Here is an 11,028-nt window from a genome sequence, read left to right as displayed (position 1 = left end):
ATCTTCCTCGCCATGGCCACAAATCGACCGCGTCTGCCTCATCGTCAGCTTGCCCAAATGGGGTGCCATGGCTCGTGGCCGTGAAGGAATCCGATTGGTGGAGACAACAGCCCAACTCCGCCCAGGCTCTCGCTCTCGCAGGGCCGGGTCCACCACGAGACCCTGAGCATCCATCCATCCCACTTGCCTGTCCGCCTGTCCGCCTGTCCGCCTGCCTTCCTGTCCGCCTGCCTTCCTGCCTTCCTGCCTTCAATCGCTGCCTGTACGTGGTGACGTGGCCCCGCCCCCATAACCCATAACCCATCCTCGAGTCATCCTCAGCCCTCAGCCCCGAGACTTGAACAATGACCTGGGAGAGGTCTGCCGAGTACGGTGTATCCATATCCAAATCGTAGGCGTGCGTATTCTTGTTTTGGGGTGACATCATCCGCCATTTCCCCTCACACAAATTTTGTTGATGTTGCGCTGGGCCAGTTGTCTGGAGCCATCATCGGTCGGATGCGTCTCCGAGATGAAAATCAGCATCCTCTTGTCGGTAATGGTCTCCGATCAAGCTGGCAAGATGATCGCGCGAGTGCGCCCCCCTATTCAATTTATTTCAGGGCCGTCGTTAGTTATCCATCTCCGTTGGGGCTGCAGAGCCCAAGATGGGTGATGTGGGTTGCCCGTGATGCTCCTACTTACAGGTTGGTAATATATGTATCGATATACTCGGCCGGTACCAGTTCCGTTACGGGGCTTCGAATTTCCACATTGTTGACCATACTTCCATCGGCAAAGCTTACAAAGCTTGAAGAGTCTCCCCATTCAATGAGAGCGTCTTCGTCAAATGGATTGACCGGGCTCAACTTGTACACGCCAGCCAAGACGACAACAGCATTGCCTTGTTCGTGTGCGGCTCGGGCAATGGCCGCAGCGCCGGCGTTTGTGACTGCACCCCCGTTGGCAACAATGGCTCGCGCGCTGAGAATCACCGTGTTGACCCTCGACATGTAGGCCATCGAGCCCGAGTTCATGACGTTGATGACGGTGATGCCAGCGGTCGCCAGCCCTTTCCGGAACACAGCGTGCTGTACTTGCTCGGTTTTCTTTCGGGGGGGCTCAGTCACAATCAAGACGGTAAATTTCCGCTTTGCGGCGGCTCGAAGGACGAAGCGCTCAACTGTGGGCGAAGGCTGGTGAACCATGATGTGATCTCCTGGGCGAATCTGGACTTCGGCAAGGGCAGCAATTTGATCATCCACCTGGCTGATTTCGTCCTTGATCTCCTCGATTCCGTCAATCACTTCGGATCGCAAGGCATGGACCTGGCTGGTGGTCTGAGGCGTCGAAGTGCCGGATTGTCGGTGCGGCGAGCTGAGGCCATCGATATTGGAAGACGGGGAAGCGGAAAGCAAACGGAAGAGAGATTTCGGGACATTGACTGAGCTATACGACGCTACTGAACCGGGCCTCGTCTGGGGCACGGCTGGGTTGAAAAGGAAGTCTCCAGCCGGCTCTTGTTCCGTACATGTCGAAAGATGAGCCCGGAGAAGGTACAGGCTTGCGGGCTCGCTCTGAGGAGTCATGGGAGGGTCGCTCTGGGTCTCGCTGAGGGGTTCATTCCGATCCTCGGCGGCCTCATCGCGGATGAGGGCGAGGATTCGTCGCACGATATTGCCAATGACTAGCTCTTTGGGCTGCGCCTCCACCAGGCGTCGACCGATGCGCGTGACGTTATCAATGAGGCCGTCGACTTCTTGCCATCTGGTCCGAGCTACCACCTGCAAAAGCATCTGGGCAGTGACCACAGCACAGGCCTCAGAGCCGCGAATCTGTCTTCTCTTTAGCAGACTGCGCGACGTCGTTAGCGTTTGAGTGGAGTTGGCAGCTTGCGGGCTACCCACGAAATGAGATTCTCGACCGCAGCCTCCAATGGCTGCCCTTTCAAGGATTTGAGATACTTTTCAAGGTCAGGCGCGTAGCCCGCAGTAGCAGACGGCATTTTAACTTGGTCTTGAGGGTGACTAGAGCGTGGTCGTGGCAAAGCTGGCAATTTCGCGACGAGGGCTGACGGTTGAGTCACTCGCGGAAAAAAAAAATTGCTAGTAGATGCTCATCCGGAGCGCTCCGGAAGGAGTCTGGAACTTGGCTAATAAGAAGAAGGCTGGTTCGGAGAAGGTATCAGTGTTTTGCGGGCGGAACAAGGTGGGGCAAGGACGTGGGCAAAGCGAGCCAAGTACTGTGTACCTGCCAGTGATAGGTACCTAAGTACCGAGGTAGGTACCTCCTAAATAGCTGGAATTCAATGTTGAAAGCTTCCGGGCAGGTGTCTACCCAAGTTAAGCACTTAACCTAAGTACTTAGGTATGTGCTATAGAGGGAACCTGCTTAAGCAGTTCTTGTCCAAGGCTCGAGTCTGATGCTCTCCTCCCGTCCTGGAACTGGACAGTGCCTGAATCGTTGTGAACCCGTGCCTATGACGTGCTCTGTTCTTGCAAGCCGACTGCGTGGAGTCGACGTGCCATTATTGTCGGCGTCAGTGACACACGCCGTCCAGCCAGAGCATGTCGGGAATTTCAATGGAATAGCGCACAGACCACGCAAGATGCATTGGACATGACACAGTACATTTTTTTTTTTTTCATTTCTGCCGCCTGTGTCTGTTCTTGTGCTCTGGAATTGGACCTACCCTGCATCGGCTCGTCAAGCCAGCGTCAGTGGTTCTGCGTCGCAAAGACCACCCACCATGGCTGGCTACTCAAGTACCCCCATGGTACTCGCTACTTCCTACTCCGTGCTCCTTGCTCCAGTCGCTAACGGTCGTCTGGACGCAGTTGACAAGTTGACCCGTCTGTTGCGCCTGACACCCGCAGGTCGACGTCTGCTCGCCCCTCAAAACCTTGCCAAACATTGCATCAATTAGTTAATAGCTCCTCACGTCAACGCCTTCCGCATGACCATCACATCGTCAACCTGAACCGAACCGCCTACCGATGCCGACTTCTGTCGGCCAACTACGAATGCCCGTCTAGACACCTCGCCCACCACTCCAACCGGACACTTGTTCCCCGTGCTGTGATTGATTGATGTTCGCAAAGCCTGGCGATACCTGACGAATTGATATCGACCTCGAAGCATACCTCGGGGGCGCTCTCGCCTTTCTTCTTGCGACACGTTCGCGCGTCCCTTCTCCTTGTTTATCCGGACTGCCCGACCCTTTCTAGAGTCCGTCGTTTGGACAGCCTCGGATCATAGCCTGATGGCTGGCCGCCCGTCTCTATGATGAATTCCCTCAACATCATTACCGCTCGTGTTTCCCCCTCTGCCAGCCCCAACCCATCTCGATCCAACAGCCTCGGCAACATCAGCGCCGGACTGCTCCCCGACGAAAAGTCCACCGACGGAAACGACGGTAGAGATGCAGCTAGCTCTGACCCGTTCCCCGGCTGCGACTACGATGGCTCGCAGCCGAACAGCGAAAAGCACAGTTACGTGGCCACGGAGGACACGCCGCCGATGGACGCGAGCAAAGACGGCAACAAGCGGGCTAGTTGGTGGCACGCAATACCCCGACGACTGGTCTCAAGCATCATAAGCTCTATCCGCTGGGTGTTTGCTACTCTGGCTTCACCTGGAGTCTACCTGATTGCCTGCTTCTACGACGAACACGGCGTCTTCGCACCTCTGTTACAGATGAAGAGGCTGTTTGGCGTCCATAAAGGAGGGGGCATGGATAGCTACAGATCGCATGGAAGCCACCATACTACCAACCACACCGAGTCACCCGTGTCTGCAGGCTCGCAGCGTTGGGGTTACCGCCGGATGGCGCCGCGCCCTGCGCCGTCGTCTGGTTCGTCAACATCAGGCCAGTCGTCAGAGTCAGAGGAAGAAACACCCAAGGGTTCTCCTAGCCGGCACAGCAGGTCAAAGTCACTCAACCCCGCGGCAGAGCTCAGCTCTGCGCGGAGATCGATTCGAATTAAGCTTCACAACGACGATGCTCTGCGGCAACGCAAGCAGCACCGTCGCGCGCAGTCTGCCGTCGCACGAACCAAGACAGACGACCAAGATCTATCGGCGCAACTCAAGTCCCCGACGTCGCCGATTGCAGCTCTGACCAAGTATCCCAAGACGCCGGCACCTCCCCGACCATTGATACCACGGCGCCAACCGTCGTATCTCAAGCTCGATGCGTCCGTCGAGCACCAAAAGACGTTGATCCTTGATCTCGATGAGACTTTGATTCACAGCATGTCCAAGGGCGGCAGAAGCGGTGGCCACATGGTGGAAGTTCGACTCAACACGGCATCGCTAGGAATGGGCACTGCGCCGGGTGGCGCGGCTCAGCATCCTATCTTGTATTGGGTCAACAAGCGACCGTACTGCGACGAGTTTTTGCGGCGCATTTGCAAGTGGTTCAACCTGGTCATCTTTACGGCCTCGGTGCAAGAGTATGCCGACCCGGTCATTGACTGGCTGGAGGCGGAGCGAAAGTTTTTCTCTGCCAGATATTATCGGCAGCACTGTACGTATCGACAGGGCGCGTACATCAAAGATCTCAGTTCGGTGGAACCAGACTTGAGTAAAGTCATGATTCTGGACAATAGTCCGCTGAGCTACTTGTTTCATGAAGGTCGGTTCGCCGGTTGACGATGGCGCTGTTTGCTCCCAAGACGTTGGACGCTGACCTCACCCAGACAATGCCATCCCGATTCAAGGCTGGATCAACGACCCGACAGACAACGACTTGATGCACCTGATTCCAATGCTAGAAGGTTTACAATACGTTCATGATGTTAGAGCACTCTTGGCATTGCGAGGCGGTGAAGATGGACAGCATATGGCGTAAACGAAGGCAAATCTGGGGGGGTGGACGAAACTCATCTGGCGTTTATTCTTGGAGTGGAACCGTTGCGAATTTTCCTTTTCTTCTTGTTTGTGCTCGGCCACCGAGGGGCTCGACCACGGCGGCATCGAGGCTGGGAAGGCAGACCACATTACAGCGTATTGTGTTGCGTTGTTGGAAACAGAACCTCTGTCACCACATTGTACAGATAAAATGGAGCGGGAGCGGTGTTTCGAAATGCGAGGCAAGGAAGGGCCTTTGGCGGGAGAGGCAGGCTCAAAGTAGTGGCGGGATGGGAATTGAAGCATTTTCAGCGCCCCCGTGTGTCCCTGTGTATTGATGTCTTTGGCGGCGCATGTTTATGTTGGGTCGCATCGAGGTCATGGCAGTCGCCGCGCACGGTTGTTGGATGTGCGGCTGGTAGTCAGTCCGATGGCAAGCTTGCCCATATCTCCAGGTTCCCGAGCAAGCCAGTCGACCCTCTCGCGGTGTACGGAGCGAGTAGGGGCGCGTCAACTGGTCGCACGAGGCCTAAGCTAAGCCGAGCCTGCACAACCGTACCCCTGTAACCCCCGTACGAGACATGGATTGCCGCAGGCGCCATTCCAAACGGCACCTGCAGCTCTGTCCGTCGGCTGCAAGTTGGAGCGTTGCCAGGAAACGTCCCCACAAAGTGGTGACATCATCGCCCCGAGCATCCAGCATCCAGCCACAAGGTGCTTGTCTGCGTCCTTGCCCAATCGAGATTTGAGACAAAACCCATTTGCCAACATTTTGCTCACGCCATCAGGGAGGGCTGCCGGCCTGGGACAGCCGGTGCAGCTGCAGCCTAGGTTTAAAAGGAGGGGGGTGAGCAGCGACGCCGGATCGCGTCCACTGAACTTGGACCTTTCACCATCGTCAGTCTTCCCCCGCCTCCTGGGTTCCAATCACGCAACAAGAAAGAACAGTGCCTGTCCGAGAAAACACATCCACCCCCAAGACTTGCCGAAGCTCACAATGTCTCTGCACTGTAAGTTGCGCCGTCGCGACAATCACGGCCTCCCTCCTCGCCTGCAGCCAGCTCTGCGCAGCCCGCCCCGATGGGTGTCGCCGTCTCTCTGAATTCGGAGCCAGCGGCGCTCACCCGCGACGAGGCGACGTGCCCGTCTGCCGCGACACATTGGGATGCTGACGTGTATGTACAGACCTCCCCCCCGTCAAGCCCTCGGCCATCGCGCTGGGCACCTTCTTCAACCACGGCGTCGAGCTCGCCGTGCTGGGCCCCGTCTTCGGCCAGACGTACCAGCGCGCCAAGCAGGCCAACACCAAGGAGGAGTTCATCAAGTCCAAGGAAGCCAGCGGCGCTGCCCTCGCCTGGGGCACCTCATTTGTCGGCTCGGCCCTCCAGAGCTACGGCGTTGGCGCCTTGATCAATGCCACGGGGACCCTGAGCTACAAGGGCGCCGCGTACCTAGGCGGCTTGATCTTTGCTGCGACCGCTGCTCCCGGTGTAAGTAACAATTTAAAATTTTCTCCCACCCCCCCCCGGGGGTCCGTGACGCTGGCTTTGCTGCCGTCTCTCAAGACTGCCTATTCGGCTTATTTTCCTTCCTCCCTTCCTGCCAAAACGCCATGTGGAGAATGGCATTCGCTGGGACGGCGCTGAGCATGAGATCATGGTGACGAGACGCGTTGCTGACCTGGCGTAGTTCCTCACCCAAATCATCTCGGAGAAACGCCCCATCGACACCGTCGGTGTCAGCGTCGCCGCCAAGCTCGTGGAAACGGTTGGATTGTCGCTGTTCCTGACTTGGTGGGGTACTCGTACTAATCCCTTCGACTAAAGGGTCAGCTGGTATTGAATGAGCAATGGGCTCGCCGAGCATCGTCGTGGACGGCCCTCGTTTTTGCTTGTACACAAAGGAAGTAGTTGGGTAGATGTCCCTCCCTACTGGACTAGTTTTTAATTGATCGTGCATCACATTTGAGAATCCTTGTGTCGTCAAGATCTACGTGGTCGCTGTCCTCCCTGCTGTTGATAGTAAGCGGTATGTGAACTCTGTGTGAATCACGACACCAAGCTGGGAAATGCTTCAATTGATTATGTAAATGTACCTGAACGCCGCCCGTAGCCCAATTCGGCCCTGCTAGCCAATCCCTCTGGTATTTCCACAGCCAGATCGAAACCAAAGCCTCTACCAAAAAAAAAAAAACCCCTCTCCCCATTAGCAAGTACCCCGTCTCTCGAGTTCCGACAAACACGCAGTTATGAGCCTTTCCAACCGCCACGCCTCACCTCTCTCTGTCAAGGCGAATCGTTTTTGTTTCTCCTTTTCCCTCTTTCCCTCTTTCGTTTCTTATTTTTTTTTTAGGGGGGGAGGGTGGTTATACACAGCGTCCTCTCACCTATGCCTTCGACTCCCCCTTGGTCCAGAACGACTGCTTCGAGTACTCCTTCTGCACGAGCTTCACCAACGAAGCGTACGCCTCGCCAAACGACTCGTCGTCGTCCCCCTTGTCCTCCTTCGCGACGGCCTTCTTCTTGCCGTCCTGCTTCTCCATGACCATGACCACGCTGGTAGGCCGCTTGGTCTTGGCGGCGGCGCCCAGCTCGGCCCGCGACGTGATGAAGACAAAGGGCACGTTGTGGTCCTCGCACAGCACCGGAATGTGCGAGATGACGTCCTGGGGAGAAATGTCGCCGGCAATGACGACGACGCCGGGGAAAGACGCGTTCCCGGGCCCCCCGGCCCCCCCGGCCGGCGACTTGCGGAGCGTCTTGACGACCTCCTTGACGCCGCGCTTGAGCGTGCCGTTCCTAGCAGCTGCGCAATCGTTAGCGTCGCGTCATTCTCGAACGGCACAACAGCCGCCCCGGATTCCCTGGCCGCGAATCAAAAGCACACACGCACCCTTCTTGATGGTCTTGTACACCTTCTTCATGCCCTTCTCGCCGGCCAGCGGCACGGCAAACGGCACGACCGTCCTCTCGAGCGGCAGCTCGGCGGGGCTCTGGTCCTCCATGTCGGAATCGTCCTCCCTCTCGGCCCTGACCTGAGCGGCGGCATCGTGCTGCAGCTTCTCGTCGAGCGCGGCGGCGAGCTTCTCCTGCTTGTCCTTTCGGTCCTTCTTGTCCTTGCGGTCCTTCTTGGGCTTGGCTACTCCCGACTCGTCGCTGCGCTTCTTGTCCTTCTTGGCCTTCTTGTCGGGTCTTTCGGCCGCCATGACTGCTCGGGTTGAGGGCGTCGGCTGGAAAAGAGAAAAAGTGTGTGCGAGGGCGACCAAGAATCCCGCCCTCCAGGAAAGGGCTGTTGTTTATGGAAAGATGGATGAAAAGATTGCTGTTTGTGAAATTGTAGATTTCAAAAACGAGCACAAAGAAAACCAAAAACAAAAAAAAACCAATGCCAATTGGGTAGATAATCGGTCGACAAGGACGGAGTAATAGGATGGAATCGGATTTTGGCACCTCAGCTTCATGAGCTGGACCGAAATTTTTCTGACCAGCCGTGGGCCTTCGGCAGTTGGGGCGCCGGTTCCGAAATCGAGCCACGTGATTGTGAGTGGTTCTTGTAAGCAAGCTGAGCGGCGTTGGCACGGGTGGCGAGCGGGCGATTGGCGCGTCAAAGTACTCCGTACCTGGTAGTTACTGGGACGTGAAGCTCTTGTAGAGTCGATAACCACGAGGGGTTCCTAGTCATTCCGGACGAAGGCTCCAAAGCTGTGGGCATCTGGAAAAGAATTTTGCAAAGATCACGCATTACGCGTCGCCTAGGCGTGAGTGCGGAATAGCCAGCTGCAATTCCAGTCAACACGGGATTCAACACGGGATTCAACACGGGATTCAACACGGGATTCAACACGGGATTCAACACGGGAAGGTATTTGTCACAGGGAATAAAACGCTGAGATGGCCGGGCCGCGACAAATGAAATGGAATTTAAAATATGCGCTCGCCGCATGTTTGTCTGGTTACACATGTCTCGAGCCCCTGGCTAGACTGATATACAAATGCCTTTTTTTCTAATCGCGTGCGCCTGCCCAACCATGCTTACTCGGCGTCGTCACCAAACTCTGCACGGCCGGCCTTGGACTGAAGGTAGTGGTTGCTACTGACATGTTAGAATATCGAGCTGCAGCCTCGTCCTTGTTCTGTCACGCACCGCTCAGTAGCCCACTGCATCAAGTAGTATCCGGCCACCAGAGGAGGAAGCCAGTAGAAGAGCTGGCCCTTGGTGCGGCGGAAGGTGTTGAAGATGGCATCGTGAACCATGCCGGCGGTGGGGTTCTGTCTGTTGGCAGATATGCCGTAAAGAATGATGCCCTTCTGCTTGGCGCCACCTGCATCGAGTTAGTAACCTCGGTTCGCGATGTTTCCTCCCCCCCCCCCAATGGTCCCGCCATCGAGTCGACGTGCCCGACAATGGTCCCGCCATCGAGTCGACGTGCCCGAGGTGTGCGTTCGGAGCCATCGATTTCCTGAGAATATATTCTTCCTCTTGAATGAGATTTCCGCCGCCGAGTCTGGCCAACCACGGGGTTTGGCCATCCACACTACTCCCTGAGCACAGGGCGCGTGATTTCACCATTCCTCGCAGGTGGCGTGGTTCGTCGTCTGTCGGGAGAAAGTCAGGGCACACTCACCAAAGGAGCCCCAGTCGCCCAGCCAGCTGAAGAAGCAACACGAATTAGCAAATCCGGGCCCTACGAATTGATGCGTGCAGAATGGCGAAGCCGACACCAACGTTGCCGTCGCGACAAAAGCCGCAGGCGCACGCGGCACCAGTAAGTAACATATCGGAGAACAGGACAAAAAACGTACTGGCCAGCCTTCCAATTTGGGGCGCCGCCGCCATTCAGAACTTGCGTCGGTCTCATCGTGGCTGATGTCGAGGAATTGCGTGACGTTGAACTCCTAATAGTCGGACGTTTGTGAAGCACGAAAGGCGGGAGTCCGGTACGGGTGAACGACGTGCAGGCCTTGAGAGGCCTCGTCCCGAGCTTACCCGAACAGGATTAGCGCCACGGCCACGACCCGAAAATCAGCCAGCTGGGAGAGCAAGCTCGCTCTCTTGCTAATCCATCGCATCCGCCCATCGCCAAGTAAAAAGTCTCCCACCTCACCGCAGTTTGAGGGTCGTGCACAATGGCGGCCGCAGCAAGAGCTCTCAATCTCATGTACCGCCTGGCCGTGCCGGCCACGGCTGGCGCATTCCTCGTCAGCCAGTCCATCTTCGACGTCAAGGGCGGAACGAGAGCCGTCATCTTCGACAGGCTATCTGGAGTCAGGGAAGATGTCATCAATGAGGGGACGCACTTCCTGGTGCCATGGCTGCAGCGAAGCGTCATTTTCGATGTCCGCACGAAGCCGAGGAATATCGCCACGACGACGGGAAGCAAGGACTTGCAGATGGTCAGCTTGACGCTCCGTGTGCTGCACCGACCAAACGTCAAGGCTCTGCCCAAGATTTACCAGGTACTATTCTCGCACATGCACAGACAGCCCGGAACCTCTGATGGAATGTTAACGTGGACAGAATCTCGGCGTCGACTATGACGAGCGAGTTCTCCCCTCCATCGGAAACGAAGTTCTAAAAGCCATCGTCGCCCAGTTCGATGCCGCCGAGCTCATCACCCAGCGAGAAGCCGTGTCGCAAAAGATTCGCACAGAACTCACGCGCCGCGCCGCCGAGTTCAACATTGCCCTCGAGGACGTGTCCATCACCCACATGACATTTGGCCGGGAATTCACCAAGGCCGTTGAGCAGAAGCAGATTGCACAGCAGGACGCCGAGCGGGCTCGTTTCATTGTCGAAAAGGCCGAGCAGGAGAGACAGGCAAACGTCATCCGGGCCGAGGGCGAGGCTGAGTCTGCGGAGACGATTAGCAAAGCCATTGCCAAGAATGGCGACGGGCTGGTGCAGATTCGAAAGATTGAAGCGAGCAGGGAGATTGCGCAGCAACTGTCATCCAACCCCAACGTGGCGTATCTGCCCACTGGAAAGTCGGGCAGTGGTGGACAGTATCTGTTGTCTGTCGGACGGGCTTAGATGGCATGAGGAGGCGTGGAAGAGGGCCAGTTCGACGCTTTTGTCGCTGACGGAGCGACCATGTAATCCTACGTCTCGGAAAATACTAATGACGAATACTCCTCCCCATGCTTGTTCTTCCCCCGAATTGCCTCGCGAATCGGGCTTACCGTACAATAAATTTACAGC

General features: G+C 56.5%; 6 protein-coding genes across 6 annotated transcripts; 3 read left to right on the top strand and 3 right to left on the bottom strand.

Annotated features, from left to right (window-relative positions):
* Positions 1–487: 487 nt before the first annotated feature.
* Positions 488–1,984, bottom strand: MAM_05493 (translation regulator GCD7; the record flags this gene model as incomplete). Its single annotated transcript, XM_040824291.1, has 3 exons — positions 488–584; positions 685–1,833; positions 1,887–1,984. 3 exons carry the CDS (start codon positions 1,982–1,984, stop codon positions 488–490), a joined length of 1,344 nt encoding a protein of 447 aa, XP_040677616.1.
* A 1,277-nt stretch (positions 1,985–3,261) lies between these two features.
* MAM_05492 (NIF domain protein) lies at positions 3,262–4,831 on the top strand (the record flags this gene model as incomplete). The annotated part of the gene is made up of 2 exons (XM_040824290.1): positions 3,262–4,615; positions 4,680–4,831. 2 exons carry the CDS (start codon positions 3,262–3,264, stop codon positions 4,829–4,831), a joined length of 1,506 nt encoding a protein of 501 aa, XP_040677615.1.
* Positions 4,832–5,827: 996 nt separating this feature from the next.
* MAM_05491 (uncharacterized protein) lies at positions 5,828–6,654 on the top strand (the record flags this gene model as incomplete). Its single annotated transcript, XM_040824289.1, has 3 exons — positions 5,828–5,840; positions 6,016–6,320; positions 6,520–6,654. The coding sequence occupies 3 exons, from the start codon at positions 5,828–5,830 to the stop codon at positions 6,652–6,654; spliced, it is 453 nt and encodes a 150-aa protein (XP_040677614.1).
* A 562-nt stretch (positions 6,655–7,216) lies between these two features.
* MAM_05490 (Ribosomal protein L7Ae/L30e/S12e/Gadd45) lies at positions 7,217–8,035 on the bottom strand (the record flags this gene model as incomplete). The annotated part of the gene is made up of 2 exons (XM_040824288.1): positions 7,217–7,635; positions 7,723–8,035. The coding sequence occupies 2 exons, from the start codon at positions 8,033–8,035 to the stop codon at positions 7,217–7,219; spliced, it is 732 nt and encodes a 243-aa protein (XP_040677613.1).
* An 826-nt stretch (positions 8,036–8,861) lies between these two features.
* MAM_05489 (ubiquinol-cytochrome-C oxidoreductase complex III subunit VIII) lies at positions 8,862–9,688 on the bottom strand (the record flags this gene model as incomplete). The annotated part of the gene is made up of 4 exons (XM_040824287.1): positions 8,862–8,919; positions 8,974–9,151; positions 9,455–9,480; positions 9,633–9,688. The coding sequence occupies 4 exons, from the start codon at positions 9,686–9,688 to the stop codon at positions 8,862–8,864; spliced, it is 318 nt and encodes a 105-aa protein (XP_040677612.1).
* Positions 9,689–9,956: 268 nt separating this feature from the next.
* On the top strand, positions 9,957–10,860 carry MAM_05488 (Prohibitin; the record flags this gene model as incomplete). The annotated part of the gene is made up of 2 exons (XM_040824286.1): positions 9,957–10,286; positions 10,348–10,860. The coding sequence occupies 2 exons, from the start codon at positions 9,957–9,959 to the stop codon at positions 10,858–10,860; spliced, it is 843 nt and encodes a 280-aa protein (XP_040677611.1).
* Between the last annotated feature and the right edge of the window lie 168 nt (positions 10,861–11,028).

This window comes from Metarhizium album (genome assembly GCF_000804445.1).
Source record: "Metarhizium album ARSEF 1941 chromosome Unknown scaffold_14, whole genome shotgun sequence".
NCBI classification, from domain to species: domain Eukaryota; kingdom Fungi; phylum Ascomycota; class Sordariomycetes; order Hypocreales; family Clavicipitaceae; genus Metarhizium; species Metarhizium album.
This window is presented reverse-complemented; position numbering and strand designations above follow the sequence as displayed.